The sequence below is a fragment of the Canis lupus genome, chromosome 8 (assembly GCF_003254725.2).
Source record: "Canis lupus dingo isolate Sandy chromosome 8, ASM325472v2, whole genome shotgun sequence".
In the NCBI taxonomy this organism is placed as follows: Eukaryota; Metazoa; Chordata; class Mammalia; order Carnivora; family Canidae; genus Canis; species Canis lupus.
In genome coordinates, this window is record NC_064250.1 from 35,318,929 (window position 1) to 35,338,513 (window position 19,585).

At 35.2% G+C, this 19,585-nt stretch overlaps 1 protein-coding gene across 1 annotated transcript in view; it reads left to right on the forward strand.

Moving 5' to 3' along the window:
* The window catches only part of PCNX4 (pecanex 4), a 30,206-nt gene extending 10,835 nt beyond the window's left edge, over positions 1-19,371 (forward strand). Inside the window, exons 6-10 of the mRNA XM_025443723.3 lie at positions 818-1,178; positions 3,676-3,779; positions 7,665-8,698; positions 9,089-9,275; positions 17,859-19,371. Coding sequence (XP_025299508.1) covers positions 818-1,178; positions 3,676-3,779; positions 7,665-8,698; positions 9,089-9,275; positions 17,859-18,110 — 1,938 coding nt within the window. The 3' untranslated portion in view covers positions 18,111-19,371. The remainder of the gene's footprint in view (positions 1-817; positions 1,179-3,675; positions 3,780-7,664; positions 8,699-9,088; positions 9,276-17,858) is intronic.
* The last annotated feature ends 214 nt before the right edge of the window (positions 19,372-19,585 follow it).

The following is a 19,585-nucleotide window of genomic DNA, read 5'->3' on the forward strand; positions in this document are numbered from 1 at the left end:
CACTCAGTGTGGTCAAACTTACAACCCCAAGATCAAGGCTTTCATAGTCTACCAGTTGAGCCAGCCAGGCACCCCTGCAATGTGTCTTTTAATTTCAAGATGTCTTTCTATTTGTTTTTTATTCCTATTGCTGATTTAATTCTGTTTTGATTAAAGAACATACTTTGTGGGCAGCCCCAGTGCCCCAGCGGTTTAGTGCCGCCTTTGGCCCGGGGTGTGATCCTAGAGACCTGGGATCAAGTCACACGTCGGGTTCCCTACATGGAGCCTGCTTCTCCCTCTGCCTGTGTCTCTGCCTCTCTCTCTCTCTCTCTCTCTGTCTCTGTCTCTGTCTCTCTATCATGAATAAATAAATCTTTAAAAAAAAAAAAAGAACATACTTTGCATGATTTGTATGAACATAACTTAGTATAACTGCAATCTATTAAGTTTGTCTTTGGCATGGCTTCTGTTTCTTAATTTATAAAAAATACTCTCTAAAATAAGGATGAATTAAGGATAGTTGCTTAGCTATTTACCACTTCTGGTTCTTGTGACCTAACAAGCATAAAATAGAAAAGTTAGTCAATCTTGAGACATAGCTAGCACTCTGTTGGTTCTCTTTAGTATTACTTTTTTTCTAAGAGAGCTCAAACTTTTAAAAATGTAGACATTTATTATTTGTGAGGTTGGAAAAAATTATAACAAAGAATCTCATATAAGGACTATTTCCTCAAAAATGTTACAGCCATAATAAAATTCTACAGTTTTCCTTATATGATCTTGAAAATTCATGAAGTCTTTGAAAATAAAAAAAATCATTTTTACATTTCTACAGGTTGGTATCATGCGTGATCGTCTGATTCAGTTCATCTCTAAACTACAATTCGCTGTGACTGTACTTTTGGCATCGTGGACTGAGAAAAAACGTCGAAAGTCAACCACCTCTTTATGTATACTCAACATTGTCTTCTTTCCATTCGTGTTGGTCTTCATAGTTTTTTCTACACTACTCTCCTCTCCCTTACTCCCCCTCTTCACCCTTCCTTTGTTCTTGGTGGGCTTTCCCCGACCTATTCAGATTTGGCCAGGAGCAGTGGGCACCACAGCCTGCATGTGTGCAGATACAGTATACTACTACCAGATGGTCCCAAGTTTGACCACTGCATTGCAGTCTGCAATGGCAGCTGGAAGTTTAGGTAAGTACATGGGTTGTGCTTTAAAAATCCTCACTAATGTAAAGTACAAAAACATGAATATAGAGAAAAAGTCTTTTATCCAAACCATTATGTAGATTTTAATATTTTTGATATATGGCAGAAGGAGTAAATATGAAATAGAAGTATATCTCTTCTTATTTTGAGGTAAATAATAAAAAATAAAAAATAGTAAGAAAAAATTTCATTAAGGTAATTTGACATTTTTAAAAAACATTTCCTTAAATAAAATCAGGTTCTAATCCCAGCACTATACCATGAAAACACCTATCTCCCAAAATTTCCATGAATTTATAGTGTGTTCACATCAAGTAGATGCAATGGCTTAGATCCATAAATAGGAAAAATTAGCTTTAATATCAGATTGAAGGGCTTATGAGAGTTTGTTCATATCTTATTAGTTATTGTATAGCAACGTAAGCAGTCTGACAAGGTTACAGGGCAAGATAACAAAAGCTGTGGTCAATGATCGGTAGTCTCCCAAAAATGAAGTACTATGCAAGTATCCATAAGGAAAAATATTTTTGATGAGGATGAACTAATTTTATGAATTAATGCTTTCATTGTATGCCAACTATAAATTCAACTATATTTAACTTCTTGAGGTTAGTTTCAGGTTAGGCACAAGCTGATGACAGTAGTGTGTTGTCTCCTACCATATGCCTTAGCTCTTGAAACTTGTTTTAGAAATCTCCAGTGACATCTTGGCAAACCTATTCCAGGCAGAATAGCAATTTCAAATTGGAATTTTAATGAAATGCTTACTTGGATTGAACTTTTCTAATTATCTATTATCTAAAATATGCTAGGTAATCTAGGAAAAACTTTGTAGTATAAATTTTTTAATGAATAATATTTCTTTCTTAAAGAAAATACCCTTTTAATCATTTCATCCACTTCTAATTAATGTTTATTATCTAATACTATGCCACTTTTAAAAATACCTGTGAGATTTGACTTACATCTGAAGTAATAAATAGGTAGAAATTAATACTTTATAATCAAATCAGTTATACTCAGCAAGAAGTGTGTCATAAAGTTTCCCTGGGGACAAAAAAAAAAACAATGAGATAACATTTCACATATATCTGGCTGGCAGAAATATAAAAGTTTAAAATTACCAAATACTGGCTAGGATATGTGGAATGGGAACTTTCATACCCTCCCGGAAGGAAATATAAATTCATAGAACCACCTTGAAGAGTAAATAGTCTGTAGTAAAGGTGTACATATCCCATAACCTAGGGATTTAGCTTTAGGTTCCATAATTCTAATTAGATTCTAATTCTGGAGGAACTTCTACACATGTGGTTTGGGGGTCCCCAAGCCCATATCCTGGTTTGGTGATTCACAAGAGGACTGGCAGAGCTCAATATATCTTTGGACTCACGGCTAAGATTTATTATAACAAAAGGATGCGGAATAAAATCAATGAACAGAAAAGTTAGGTAGAGTAAAACATGGTGCAAGCTTCCAGATGTCCTCTCCCAATAGAATGCCACAGAACGTGCTTAATTCCCCACCCATATGTTGTCACAACTTGTATATATGGTGACTACTAGGAAAGCTTATTTGAGACCCTCTACCTAGCATGTACCAAAATTCCAGACTCCCAGAAGGAAAGCAGGTGTCCAGTATAAACTGTATTGTTTGTACAGGGGGATCCTTGGATGGCTCAGTGGTTTAGTGCCTGCTGTCAGCCCAGGGTGTGGTCCTGGAGTCCCAGGATCAAGTCCTACATCGGGCTCCTTGCATGGAGCCTGCTTCTCTCTCTGCTTAGGTCTCTGCCTCTCTCTGTGTCTCTCATAAATAAATAAATAAAATCTTAAAAAAATAATAAACTATTGGTTGTACAAACTGTTTAGGCACAGTGAGACTTTTATCAGGGTCACCACCATCAACCAGCTTTGCAAGTAGGACTTTTAAAGGGTAGCCATCAATTCTGCTATTTTAACTCTTTACTGTACAGTACATTGTATAAGCAGACTTACGCAAAGCTAATCCCTGCAGTATTAAAGTTTTTGTACAGTGTGGTAGGTAGCAATTACTGTAAATTTTAACACCACAAAACATTTTTATATGCCTCTTTATAAAAGTGTCCAAAATGCTTTAAGTAAATAATTAATGTGAAATTCAGTTTTATGCATTTTTTACATTTAATACTTTTATACTTTTAGTATTTTTCCTACTGTATTTAGGATTTTATATAGCAGATTCTACTTGTTTCTCTAGAAAATATATCCTTGAATTTTTATGTATTATCACCTATAGATTTTCTCTTCTGTTCCTGTTCCAGTTCCAGTAAAGAGCTTTAATTTAGCCCCCTGATATGCAATGAATAATTGTTTCTATTCTTGACATAAAGAGAGAATAAAAGGAGCTATGAAACATTCCAAATGTGCTATCAATTTTGAAGATTCACATGGCAAAATAAAACAAGCTTGAATATTACTTACCTTTTTTCTCTAATTTGTTTTAGGTCTCCTCTTACCTGGGTCTCATTACTTGGGCCGTTTTCAGGATCGTTTAATATGGATAATGATTCTAGAATGTGGTTATACATACTGCTGTATTAACATTAAGGTCATTGTACATTTGAAACCTCTTTCTAGTATTATAGCACGTGTGTAAAATTTTTTTACCTGTTATAGACATATCATACACTTAATATTTCAATTTAAGAGTATCAGTTTAAGAAAAAAAGAGTATCAATTTATCAGCCTGTGAAAACACCTAGGGATTTTTAAAGTGTATTTCAATATGCACATGTTGATAGGTAGGCTACTGTTGATTGCATAATAGAGCATAGTAATAAAATACACCTGCCCTCTTTTTGTCCAGTCCTGTTCTTTTTATCCTTATCTAGTTGAGCATCTCAAAATTGTGACTCAGTAATATTTTTTCACTCCTACATCACATAAGCATTCTCAACGTAATGAAAGAGCTTATTCTGATCCTTACTCCCCTAACTGCTTCACCCTGTTTTTCTCCTCTTTTTAAAGCAAAATGCCTTAATAGGATTACTTATAATCAAACATCAAATTTCATTTCTCCCATTTTCTCTTCAACTTACTCTAGGTTTTTGACCCTGTTGCCTGTTACTGTACCAAAACTGTCCAAGTTTCCAGTGGCTATCACATTACTAAATCCAATGACTCGTTCTCAGACCTGGTCTTATTTGACCTGTCTGCAGCATTTGACACAGTCAGTGTCTTTTTTTAGCTTATTTCATGGGTCAGTCCTTGTCAGTCTCCTTTAATGGTTCCTTCTCTTTCCCTTGACCTCCTTTTTTTTTTTTTTTTAAGATTTTATTTATATATTTGAGAGACAGCATGAGTGGGGGAGGGGCTGAGGAAGAGAGAGAAGCAGACTCCGTGCTGAGCAGGGAGCTGGATGCCAGGCTCCATCCCAGAACCCTGGGATCATGACTTGAGCCCAAAGCAGACACTTAACCAGCTAAGCCACCCAGGTACCTTTCTTGACCTCTTAATATCAGACTGCCCCAGAGCCTGGCAGTCTTTGGTGACAACCCCATACTTCTGGTTGCTCAGCCCCAAAGCATCTGATCTTTAGTCCAGTGAAGTAAACTCCTGTTTACTTCATACCCCGCATGCACTCCAACAAGAATCCTGTTGGCTCTGTGTTTAAGCCATATCCTATATCCCACCACGTCTCACCACCCTACTATTAGCTCTCTTTATCTCTTTCCAGGTAATTGCAATAGCCTCCTAAATGGTCTCCCTGCTTCTTTCTACCTGTGCCTCCCTATGTCTTCTCAACTAGAGTTACCTTTAAAATCTAACTCATATCATGTCAATTCTCTACTCAAAACCATACAGTGTATCTCTTTTTTTTTTTTAATTCAGAGTAAAAGCCAAGGGCCCTGGATGGTCAGGCTATTTCCTCTTGGCCTCATCTTACTACTTGAATCTTGAATCTTCTCTACTCCAGCCTACTGGCTCTTCTCTCTACCTGGAACACCCCTCCTTCACATAAGCACACAGCTAACTCCCTTACCACCTTCAAGTCTTTCTCAAAAGTCACCTTCTCAGTGAGATCTACTATGGCTATCCTATTTAAAATTGTATTCCCACACCCATCCTGGCACTCCCAGTCATCTTTGGCTTGCTTTACTTTTTCTTTATTTTTATAGCACTTATACCTTCTAACAAACTATATAATTTACTTATTATTTTCATTGTTGATTGTCTGTGTCCCCTTTACTCTCTAATGTAAATGTCACAAGGGCAGGGCTCTCTGAAGAGACATATCCTAAGCCCCTGGAACAGTGTCTGGCACATAATAGGCCCTTGATAAATATTTGTTGAATGAATAGTGGTGAATGAATGAATGTTTTGTCTTAGCACCAACAGGATAAAATTGCTGGTGACTAAAAAGCTTTTTCTTTTGCCCAGTGGTTCTCTAAATTAAGCTCCCTAGATTAGTAATACTAACATCTCCTGGAACTTATTAGAAATGGACATTCTTGGGCACCACTTCAGACCTACTGAATCAGAAACAAGAAGTGGGGGGCTGACAGTCTGTTTTAACTGCCCTCCAGTGGTTCTGACTTACCTAAAGTTTGAGAACCTAGTCTAACCTGTACAGGTAAGAGAAGGCAAAAACTCATGCAAAATATGAGGACATACTGCTTCATTTAGGCTGTATTTTTAAAATGGTATGTTTTATAATACCTAATAATGTGGATCCTTTATTGATCTTTTGTGCTCTGTCATATATGTAAAGATTACACTTTTTTGATGACAAACTTTTTTCTTTTTCATTTATTTGGACATAAGGTGGCTTAGCAATATCATCTTAACCAATATTTATTTATTGTATGCTTTAAAGTTTACAAAGCACTTTTTAAGAAATTATTTTTTAGAAAGAGATTGTTAGAGGGGAGGGGCAGAGGGAGAAGTAAAGAAAGAATCTTAAGCAGGCTCCACGCCCAGCACAGAGCCGTTGTGGGGCTAGATCTCAGGACCCTGAGGCCATGACCTGAGCCGAAATCTAGAGTCCAAGGCTTAACTGATGAAGCCACCCAGGCACCCCAACAAAGCACTTTTATTACTTAAATCTTCACAACCCTATGTGCAAGGATTAGTTTTCTTTGAAAGAGAAAGAAAAGGATTCTCTGGATAAGTGATCTACTCATGATTATGTACTAACACCTGGTAAAGCCATGATTTAAAAATGGCTTCTGATGTCACATTCCAGACTCACTGCTTGGATCCTAATACAACCCGACAGCATTGTCTTTTATTAAAGGCACTGGTAATTTTGTAAATATGTGTAAATAAATGAACAATGGTAGCAATAATAACAGAAAACAGTGACCTGGTTCATCCTCTTCAAGTGATTCCTTGTAGAGAAGTAACAAAAATGTGTTTAAAATTCACATAAAAACACATTCAGGGGTCCTGGGTGACGCAGGTTGGGCATCAGAGTTGGTTTTGGCTCATATCATGATCTTGGGATCATGCGATTGAGCCCCACATTGGGCTCCACACTGGGTGCAGAGTCTACTTGGTACTGTCTCCTCTCCCTTTACTCCTCCCTCCCTTCAAATGAATGGATACATCTTTAAAAAGGAAATAAATAAGGGGATCCCTGGGTGGCTCAGCGGTTTACTGCCTGCCTTCAGCGCAGGGCGTAATCCTGGAGTTCCGGGATCGGGTCCTGCGTCAGACTCCCTGCATGGAGCCTGCTTCTCCCTCTGCCTGTGTCTCTGCCTCTCTCTCTTTCTCTCATAAATAAATAAATAAGGTCTTTTAAAAAAATAAAAAGGAAATAAGTAAAAAGGAAATAAAAACATATTCATAATATTCATTCTGTCAGCATATATTTGCTGCATACCTGTTGTGTGCCAAGTACTGGTTAGGCACTGCAGGTATAGTAATATCCAAAAGAGAGCTGCTTTATGGAGTTTACATTATACTTAGATGAGACAGACAGTAACCAAATACATAAATCTATATGATGATGATGATGATGATGTTAAAAACTGGAACAGGAAAATGAGTAAATCATTGTGGCATATCCATACAGTAGAATAATGCTTTCATATAAAGTAGGATAAAAAACTACTGTATATGCTATATAATTCCAATTTTACCTCTTACCCTCCAAAAAAATTTTATATTAAAAAGTTTTTTGTAAGTGTGATTTGACCTTGACTATACATATAGTCATTCAAAATTGCAGTCATAGTCAATTAAATTGTTTTGGTAATTTCTAGTGGCATTCTATAATTTCTTTTAAAATAGCATTTTTCATCTGTATGCAGCATCAAGTGTGTTTAAGTGGCAATAAGTTTGAGTAAAGGAATAGTTCTTGAGTTAAATAAATTTTTTTGCATTTTCTATATTTTAATTATAATCCAATATGTGGGCACATAGAAAAGTAGTTGCTTTTCTCTGTGTAATAAGTGATCATAAACTGAAGTACTTTTTATTTCCTGTTTAGGGGTTAGAATTGCAAGAGACGTCCTGTCATACTGCTGAAGCTCAAAGAGTTGATGAAGTTTTTCAAAGTGCCTTTGAACAAGAATCTTCAAGAATATGTTCTATTAATGAACACTTTGGAAATGTCTTGACACCTTGTACTGTTTTGCCAGTAAAACTCTATTCTGATGCCAGGAATGTTCTATCTGGCATAATCGATTCTCATGACAATTTAAAAGAATTTAATGGTGACCTTATTAAAGTACTTGTGTGGATACTTGTTCAGTACTGCTCCAGAAGACCCAACGTGCAGAAGGTTGTTCACGAAATGGAAAATAAAGGGAAAGCATCCCCAATAATCCTGCCTGCTTTGACTGCTTCACCACAAACCCAATCCCCAGAAGACACAGATAGTTTAAATTCAGAAATTTTGGATGACTGGTCTGATGATAATATTTTTGGCGATGAGCCAACTATCAAAAAAGGAAAAGAAAAAGATCAATTAAAGGTTGTACCAGGTATAAATTTGCCTATTCCAGGATCACTAGAAGCACAGGAGGTTGGCGATCATTTTTTAGGCACAGTTCCTGAAAGCAGTCTTTACAAGTCAGTTATATTGGGATACCCTGTGGTTGACAAAGGAAAACCAAAAGATATGGCATATATCCCTCTCCTGGAGTTCAGTTGTTCTCATTCTCACTTGTTAAGCTTACCTGAAGAGTGGACATCTAATTGTTTGCCTAATTCCAAAATGAGGGAGATGAGCTCATTATTTCCAGAAGAGTGGTATCAATTTGTTTTAAGGCAGTTGGAATGTTTTCATTCAGAAGAAAATGCCTCAAATGTACTGGAAGAAATTGCAAAGGACAAAGTTTTAAAAGACTTTTATGTTCATGCAGTAATGACTTGTTATTTTAGCTTTTTTGGAGTAGATAATATGGTTCCCAGTCCTGGTCATTTATTGAGAGTTTACAGTGGTGTTTTGCCTTGGTCTCTTGCCTTGGATTGGCTCACAGAAAAGCCAGAACTGTTCCAACTAGCACTGAAAGCTTTCAGGTAATTCGTTTTGATTATATATAAATTACTGGTAGAAAATACTGATTTTTTAAAAAATAACCTAGAAGGAGATACTTCATTTCTAACTTTCAAAAATAATCACTTTCCTAAAAATGGGGAAAAAGATGCTTAGCGATTATATCAGGAGTACATTTTAATTTCTACTTCTTTTTATTTTGTTTATGTGGAGAACCTGTTTTTCATATGACTTAATGGATTTCTTCACTTTCACTTCACTCTATCATTCTCCTTGATCTTTTTATCTAAAATATGTGTGATTTCAGTGCAGAGTCTTAAAAATATTGATTGAACAAAATCTATTTCACCTATAAGGTTGATTTTATAAATTTTATTAAAAATTCTAAAATTCTTTGTTTCTCCATTTTTAAGGTATACTCTGAAATTAATGATTGATAAAGCAAGTTTAGGTTCAATAGAAGACTTTAAAGAGCTGACTAACTGCCTTGAAGAATATGAAACTGACTGGTACATTGGTTTGGTATCTGATGAAAAGTGGAAGGAAGCAGTTTTACAAGAAAAACCATACTTGTTTTCTCTGGGATATGACCCTAATATGGTAAGGCTAAAAATGTGTTTTTAAACATTTTTGTATATTAACCTTAAATAACAGAAATCAGTTATAAAGTATTTGAACTAGTTGATAGAGATACAACATTCTGGGTATGGATATATTAATTATCTTGTTAAGGCATTTGCAACCGTGACTTTATGGCCAACATAGTACAATCCTAGAATGACTATTTACTTTTGGAAACGTAATGTGAGCCAATTAAAAATGTGTAGCCATTGTGTAATAACTGACCTATAAGATAGCCAAGTAAACTTAATTTCTTAAATTGCTATAACATATTTGACTACATGGATTATATTCCTGTGCCAAATTTGAGTCATGACTTATCATTTTGGACTTGACTCCTAGAAGAAAAATTAATTTATAAGTGGCAGAGTATTCCTTTTGCTGACTTCTCTGTTTTATTTTTTTTCTATTTTTTTTCTATGTTTTAATTGAAGCAACTCTGACCTGTGAAAAATCAGAGACTCCGGGAGTTTTTGTTTTTGTTTTTTTTTAGATTTTATTTATTTAATTCATGAGACACACAGAGAGAGAGAGAGGCAGAGACACAGGCAGAGGGAGAAGCAGGCTTCATGCAGGGAACCTGATGTGGGACATGATCCTGCGACTCCAGGATCACGCCCTGGGCCGAAGGCAGGCACTAAACCACTGAGCCACCCAGGATCCCCAGGAGTTTCTTTTTTTTTAAAGAAATTAGTGGCTCTTCTCATTACATTTAAAATGTCATCAAGTGTGCACAATGTGATTCAGTGTTATAAGCTCATTATAGGTTTCATATCTGGTATTGCAGCTTGAGGAGCTCCACAGATGTGCTCTTCATCAAAAATAATGAAAGTTATTTTTTTTTAAGGTTTTATTTATTTCAGGTAGTGAGAGAGAGAAAAAGAACAAGCAGTGGGGAGAGGGAGAAGTAGGCTCCCCACTGAGCAGGGAGCCTGACATGGAGCTTGATCTCAGGACCCTGAGATCACAACCTGAGCTGAAGGCAGACACTTAACGGACTGAGCCACCCAGGCACCCAAAAGTTATTTTTAAAAAACAACCATTTAAAGACTTGGAATGGTCCTCAGGGCATATGCAAATGAAGAAACATTTATCCAAGAGTTTCAACTAAAACCCAGTAAGAAGAGTGAGGGACTGCAGTATTTGAACCAAGACCCATTCCTTCCCAACTTGAGACAGAAATTCCACCCAGACTGATATGAACAAGAAGAGTTCCCTCTCACTTCAGCTCCTATCTAGTTGGAGGACTGTTTTCCTGGGAGAGTCAGGGCTTCGGTGTTTCTTATCTTAGCTGCCTGTTGTGATGTTAGATTCTGAGCATGTATAGTTAAGAGGTGAGAATTCCTTTTTGGCTACCCCATCACTTTGGGTGGAGACTTTACCCTGTATTTGGTGCCACTGAGAATAATGGGGCCCTGGCCACTCTTACCTCCTTGGAAGGTGGAGTTTCCACACTGGGAGAGGCAAGCCAAGAAGGCCTGAGATTACTGCTCCCCTTCTACCTCCTAAAGCAGAGGTGTCTCTCAGAGAGAAGCATGCCATTGTCTCATCCCCAGATACAGAGCTCTGGCTCAGAGATTTTGCCCAGTGGGAGAAGCAGACCATTGAAAAAGAGAACTCTAAATTTCTCCCACAGGAAATTAGTTTATTTGCAGCAGTATGTATACATTGACACCTAAGATGCTCTCAAAAACAATGGAGCTTATGGTAAAAAGTAATTAAGGGGCTACGGGTAAATTTGTTAGAGACATAAACTAAACTTTAGGCTGAATAGGTAAATAGATCCAGGGAAAGAATCCATAGAGAAGAGCCCTCCTGGGGTCAAAAGTGTCCATGTTTAATTGGATCAGTCTATAAAACAATTTACTTCCCAGGTCATTGTTGAAAACAAAGCAACCACCTGGCAGTCATTGGAGCTTAGCAGTTGAATGTGAGCAATTATAGATGAAGAGAGCCCTGCTAAAACCACTGCCATCTCATCGTAATTGTGGACATTCACAAGGCTGCAGTCCCTGAGGAACTACATCAAAGGCTTCATACTTGTTGGGAAGGTTAGGGATTAATTTCACTAAAGTCATCCAGCCACTTACTAAACTAACAAGCAAATAAATAACAAGCCCTAGGGTAAGGGGCGGCGGGGGGTGGGGGGGGGTGGGCAAGGATCAATGCTCAGAATTGCAGTGGTGTTACATAAAATATCCAGTATTCAACACGAATTATAAGACATAAGAAACAGGAAAGTCAGACCCATGCACCAGGGAGGGGATATTGCCTATGAGTGACTAAGATGTCAGATTTAACAAAGATTCCAAAGTAGCCAGTATAAAAATGTTCAAAGGGCTGAAAGAAACCATACTTAAAGAAGAAAATAAAGTAGGCAACAAAGTGGATATAGAAGGAAAGTACCTCAATAATAAGGCTATATATGACAGCCCTCTGCCAGCTTCATACTCAGTGGTGAAAAGCTGAAAGCCTCTCCTCTAAGATTAGGAATAAGATAAGAATACCCACTCTTGCATAGTATCAGAAGTCCTGCCCCAGCAATTAGGCAAGAAAAAGAAATAAAGTCATCCAGTTTGGAAAGGAAGAAGTAAAAGTGTCACTGTTGGCAGATGACATGATATTATGTATAGGAAGTCCTAAGTACTCTACTATAAAAAACTTAGAAATAATAAGCAAATTTAGTAAAGTTGCAGGATACAAAATCAATATACAAAAATCATTGTGTTTCTATACATTAATAGGCTATCAGAAAGGGAAGCTAAAACAAGTTACAATTGCATCAAAAAAATAAAATGCCTTGGCGTAAATTTAACCAAGGAAGTGAGAGACCTGTACATTGAAAACTAGAATACATTAAAGAAATTTAAGAAGACACAAATAAATGGAAAGATGGATTAGAAGAATTAGTACTATTAAAATGTGCATACTACCCAAAGCAGTCTACAGATTCATTGCAATCCCTATCAAAATTCCAGTGGCACTTTTCACAGAAATAGAACAGACAATCCAAAATTTGTATGGAGACACAAAAGACCCCAAATACCCAAAGCAATCCTGAGAAAGACCAAAGCTGAAAGCATCATTCTTCCTGATTTCAGTGCATTTTTGTGTCTATATCACATAGAAAGGTGTATTTGCCAATAATTGCAGAATGGAAGTCAGTGGAAACAAAGCTATACTAAGCAAAAGAAATTATTCCAGATGGTAACTTGAATCCATAGGAATAAAAGAAAACCAGAAATAATAAATAAAAAGTTAATGTAGCAAAAGCAATAAATATACACTTGTTTTCTTCTTGGTTTCTTTAAAAGATGTAAAATAATTATAACAATCTACTATTGGGTTTGTAACATTAAAGATGTAATATGTATAACAATACCACAAAAAGTGGCAAAAGGAGAATAGAACTATACAGGATTATTTTTTATATATCTCACCAAAATTAGTATAAACTAATGCTGATTCTAATAAGTTATTCATGGCAAGCCCTAGAGCAACCACTGAGGAAATAGTTTTAAGTGAAAAAATCAGGGCAAAAAAAAAAGAAAAAAGAAAAAGAAAAAATCAGGGCAGCCGGGGGTGGCTCAGCGGTTTAGCACCACCTTCAGCCCAGGGCCTGATGCTGGAGTCCCGGGATCATGTCCCAAGTCAGGCTCCCTGCATGGAGCCTGCTTCTCCCTCTGCCTGTGTCTCTGCCTCTCTCTCTGTGTGTCTCAAATAAATAAATAAATAAATAAATAAATAAATAAATAAATAAATAAATTCTTTAAAAAAATCATTAAAGAAATTAAACTTCTGTGTGTCTCAAATAAATAAATAAATAAATAAATAAATAAATAAATAAATTCTTTAAAAAAATCATTAAAGAAATTAAACTTCTGCATTAGAGGATATTCACTTAAGGCAAAAGAAAGCCGTAAAGGAGGAATAGAGGGATAAAGATGAGATTAGAAGACAAAAGGAAAATGACAGACTTAAATCCAGCTATATCAATAGTAACTAACATTAAAAGATTAAACAGTTGAAAGAGATTGTCAGACTGGATTAAAAAAAAAAAAACGTAAGTAAAAAGGTGAAAAAGATATATCAGGCAAGCGGCAACAAGAAAACTGAAGTATCTAGACTATTGTCAGAAGATAATAAACTTTAAGAAGGGTACATGATGTAACGAGCTCTGGGTTTTACACGCAACTGATAAATTATTGAACACATCTGAAACTAAGGGTGTACTATATATTGGCTGATTGAATTTAAGTTAAATAAAGAATAAAATAATAGACTTTGAAACAAAAAAAAATGTTACTAGAGAATAAGAGGGACATTTTATAGTGATAAAAGTGTCAGTTCAGTTCAGTGGAGCTAACAATCATCAAAATCTATGAGGCAAAATTGACAGAAATAAAGAGAGAAATAGAAAATTCAATAATAATTTAAGATTTCAAAACCCTACTTTCAGTCATGGATAGAACAAGTAGGCAGATCAGCAGAAAAATATTTGAACAACGCTATAAACCTGTAACAGCAGACAAGCATCTATTTAATATTCCACCTAAAAACAGTAGAATATGCATTTTTCTGAAGTGTACATGGAACAATCTCCAGGATAAATCATATACTAAGACATAAAATACATTTCAAAGGATTGAAATACTACAAAGCTTATCCTCTGACCAAAAGAAAATGAAAAATCAGTAAGAGGAAGAAATTTAGGAAACTTACAGATATATGGAAATCACAACATGTGCCAAGTCACCAGTGGTCAAAGAAAAAATTAGAATATACCAAGAGATAAATGACAATGAAGAGGACACAGTATACCAAAACCTGTAAGAGGCAATTAAAGCAGTCTTTAGAACAAAATTTGTAGCTTTAAAATGCCTATTTAAAAAGAAGAAAGATTTCAAATCAATGCCTTAACTTTCTACCTTATAACACTTCTGGAAAAAGAAGAGGAAACTAAAAGCATACAGAAGAAAAATTAATAAAGATAAGAAAGGTGATTATGAAATACAAAAAAAAGGGAACATTACTACTGACCTTATGAGAATAAAAATGATGATCAAGGAATACTGTGAACACTGGTATGCCAATGAATTATATAACTTAGATGAAATGTACATATTCCTACAAATACAAACTACTGAAACTGATTCAAGAAGAAGTAATCTGAACAGACCTATAACAAGTAATAATCAAAATACTAACCGTAAAGAAAATCTGAGAACTAGATGGCTTTGTTACATAGTTCTACCAAATATTTTAAAGAATAGTACCAGTTCTTCAAAAACTCTTCCAAAAAAATAGAAGAAAAAGGAGCACTTACCAACATTCTATGAAGCCTGCATTACCCTGATACCAAAAGCATTAAAGACATTAAAATGTCTTTAATGTCACATAAAGACAAGGAGAGAAAACTACAGACTAATATCTCTTATCAATATGGTTGTAAAAATCTGTAACATAATAGCAAACTGAATCCACTAACATATAAACAGAATGAGACACCATGACAAAGTGATATTTATCCCAGGAATGTGGGGTTGTTTTAACATCCAAAAATCAATTACTGTAATATACCATATCAATTGAATAAAAAAAAAAAAACTGTGTAGTCATATCAGTAGATACAGAAAAAGCATTAGACAAAATCCAATACCTTTCATACCAAAAACACTTAAATTAGGAATAGAAAGGAGCTTACTCAATTTGATAAAGATATCTATGAAAAACCCACAGTTAACATTCATACTTACTGATGAAAAGCTGAATGCTTTCCTTAAGATCAGTAATAAGACAAGGATTTTATTCATCATTTTTATTAAACATTATACTAGAGATTCTAGCCAAAGTAATAAAGCAGGGAAAAAAATACTCAGATTGGAAAGGAAGAAGTAAAGTTATCTCTATTCACAGATAACATGATCTTGCATATAGAAAATCTAAGGAATTCTCTAAAAAACTTAAAACTAATCAGTTCAGCATGGTTACAGGTTACAAGATAAACATACAAAAATCTGTTGTATTTGCATACACTAGGAATGAACAATCCAAAAATGAAGTTAAAACAATTCTACTTAATAGCATCAAAAAGAATAAAATACTTAGGAAGAAATTTAAGAAGAAAAGCACAAAACTTATTCTCTGAAAACTATAAAATGTTGGAAGAAATAAAGATTTAATAAAATGGAAAAACAACCCATGTTCATGGTTCAAAATGATATGATGGCAATACTCCCCATTTGATTCACAGATTTGGTACAGTCCCTATCAGAATCTCAGCTGGCCTTTTTGTGAAATTGTCAAGCTGATTTTAAAATTCATAGGAATTTCAAACATGTTCAACAAGTGGTATTGAGACAGCCACATTCAAAGAATGTCATTGGACTCTGTAGTAGTTTCCAGAGCTGCTGCAACAAATTACTGCAAACTGAGTGGCTTGAAACAACAAAAATTTATTCTCTTACAATTCTGGACGTCAAAAACCTGAAATCAAGATGCCAACAGGGCCACACTCTGTCCAGAGATATTAGGGAAGAATCTTGCTTCTTCCAGCTGCTGGTGACCTCTCACATTCCTTGGCTTGTGTCAGCATAACTCTAATCACTGCTTCTGTCTTCACATGGATGCCTTTTCTATAGACCCCATGTCAGTTCTCCCATCCCTTTCTAAGGGTATCAACCACTGGATTTAAGGTGACCTAAATTCAGAATGATCTTAACTCAAGATTCTTAATTACATGAGCAAAGACATAGCCCAAATAAAATTTACAGCTATCATTAGTACTGGGATATGTCTTCTTTAAGATATAGTATTCAGCCAACTGCAGACCCTTACTTCATACTATATTCAAAAATGAACTCAAAATAAAGACCTAAATATAAGAGCTAACACTATAAAAATCTTAGAAGAGAACATAGGAGTAGATCTTTATATCTCAAATATGGCCGTGGATTCTGAGATACAACACCAAAAGCATGAAAACAAAACAAAAATAGATAAATAGGACTTCATCAAGAGTAAAAAAAACCTTTGTGCTTTAAAAGATACAATCAGAGGCACCTGGGTGGCTCAGTAGGGTAAGCATCTGCCTTTGGCTCAGGTCATGATCTCAGGATCCTGGGAATGAGCCCCACATCAGGCTTCTTGTTTGGTGAGGAGCCTGCTTCTCCATCTCCCTCTGCCTGCCACTCCCCCTGCTTGTGCTCTCTCTCTGTCAAGTAAATAAATAAAATCTTAAAAAAAAAATACAATCAAGAAAGCGAAAAGACAACTCACAGAAAGGGAAAAATATTTGCATATATCTGAGAAGGAACTTGTTACTAGAATATTCTAAGAACTCTTAAAACTCAATAATAAAAGGGCATTTTTATTTAAAATATGAGCAAAGGATCTCTATAGATATCTATTCAAAGGAGATCTACAAATGGGCAAAAATAAGCCCATGAAAAGATGTTGAACATCATTTGGTATAAGAGAAATGCAAACCAAAACCACAATGATATATCACTTCATATAGGACATACTATGATGGCTGGAATTAAAAAAGCAGATAAGTATTGGTGAGGATATGGAGAATTAGAACCCTAATATAGTGCTGGCAGAAATGTAAAATGATACAACCATTTTACATTTTGGCAGTTTCTTAAATGATTAAACTTAGAGTTACCATATGACTCAATAATAGAACTCAATAATTCTGTTCCTAAGTACACATACACCCAAGAGGAATGAAAGCATAGTTCCACATAGAAACTTGTACATCAATGTTTATAGTAGCATTATTCATAACTGACAAAAGGTGGAAAAAGTCCAAGTATCCATCAACTATGAATCCATAAGAAATTGTGTTTTATCCATACAATGGAATATTAGTCCACCATAAAAAGAAATGAAATACTGATATATGCTGCATGAATGAGGCTTGAAAACATTATGCTAAGGTAAAGAAGCCAGTCACAAAAGACCACATTTTTTATTATTCCATTCATATGAAAAGGCAAAACTATAGAGATGGAAAGTACATTAGTGGTTGCTTCTGACTGAGAGAATAAAGGGATAGGAGGGTAATTGCTAAAGAGTACAGGGTTTCTTTTTTGAGGTCATGAAAATGTTCTAAATTGTAGAGATATTTATATATATTTGAGTATACTAAAAATATTGAGTTATACACTTTACATGAGTTAATGGTATAGAATGTGAATTATATCTCAATAACACTGTTTTTAAAAAGAGTCTATTGTGTAATTATCCACTGACTAGTATTTATGACTGACTTATCTCTGTTGAAGCCGGATGGGATGAAGGAATAGAGAAGGAAAGGAAAGAGAAGTGCTGAGATTTTGCTGTTTGGGTTATTGAATGAATGTCATTTCAAGCTTATTCAGAGAGCTACCAAATAGAGGTGATTCTTGATTATGAAGACAAGTAACTTGTGTGTACATTTTAATACACTATTTTCTGTTTAAATTTGCCTAACCACAATGGAATTTTTCTCTGAGTTTATAAATAAAATATAAAGGCTTGAATGTAATCTCTTTATCCCCCTTTTATACTTCAAAGGGAGTTTACACTGGGAGAGTACTTACTCTTCAAGAAATGTTGGTCCAAGTTGGGAAGTTAAATGCTGAAGCTGTTAGAGGTCAGTGGGCCAATCTTTCATGGGAATTGCTTTATGCCACAAACGATGATGAGGAACGATATAGTATACAAGCTCATCCACTACTTTTAAGAAACCTTACGGTACAAGCAGCTGATCCTCCCTTGGGATATCCAATTTATTCTTCAAAACCTCTCCACATACACTTGTATTAGAGCCCATTTTGACTTGTAAGTGTATTATCCTCAATTGAGATGTTTTTATTTTTTCATTCTAGAAGAGTAACAATGTTATTCCTTATAATTTCACTGAACTTCTCTTTTTCCTCCTACAAGTCAGATGCCTGGGAAAAGCAATCTGTGTAAAGTTGATTCTCTTAGCTATCTTAATGATTAAAAAAGCAAACAAACTTTGTCTAACATAAAAGTTAGAACTAGTTGGCCAATATTTGTGCCCTATGAACTGTAGTAGACTTTAGCAAATATGAAACATTTGTATAAGATTATGTAATGAGTTTCTTAATGTTTTCTTAAATATGTGATAGGTGACTTGCCTTACAGAAGTCAACAACAATGTTGACTTTTACTAGAAGATATACACACATATCAGTGTTTTCATGTAATGATAATGGGTCCTATTGAAAGTTGCATAATGTGTATATATTTATTCGAAATATTAAATTTTATAGTATTTTCAAACTGTGCTGTTTTAACGTTTAACATGGTCTGAGTGTCTTCATATGATCTATTCATTTTCTTTTCATATGCTTCAATTCATAAACCTTAAAAGCTTTTAATAAAACATCTTCCAATAAAATATTTTCCTTCCTTTCCCAGTATCCTTTTGATATATGTGAAAGGAAACGGGTTTACCTTGTTCATCAGAATTAAGTGTTTGGGTACAACATAATGAGTGACTGCTAGAGACCATTCTGTAGATGTGACTTCTTAAGAATTTCTTCTCAATTAAATATACTGTTTCTGGAGAATTACTTGACCCACTAGGACTAGTGGTTACTAGTGTCTTAGGTATCTAAAGGTAGAAAGAAAAATTTTCATAATACGAACAGAATTTTCATTCTTTTGCTGCTTATAGGTACAGAGGTTGATGGTTGCATGAGGAAGTGGGTAGGGGAGGATGAAATGGGTGAAGATCAAAATGTACAAACTTCCAGTTATAAATAAGTCATGGAGAGGCATGATACTATAGTTAATAATGCCATATCACTCGCCTGAAAGTTGCTAAGAGTATATCTTAAAAGTTCTCATCACAAAAAAAAAAAATTTATAACTCTGTATGGTGACAGATGTTAACTAGACTTACTGTGGTGATCATTTCAGAATAATATATACAAATATTCAATCATTATATATACCTAAAACTAATGTTATCTGTCAGTGATATTTCAATTTTTAAAAAATAGTAAGCATTTTCTAAATTCCATGTCCATTGTAGCCAATAAAAAATATTAAGCTATGGCTGCTTCCTGGTGCCTGGTGATTCAGTTGGTTAAGCATCCGACTCTTGATTTTGGCCACACACCACTGAAACTCAACCAAAATTTAAAAAGATGAAATAGACAATCCCAATATCTTATAACCATTAAATAAGTTGAATTTTTGGGATCCCTGGGTGGCGCAGCGGTTTAGCGCCTGCCTTTGGCCCAGGGTGCGATCCTGGAGACCCGGGA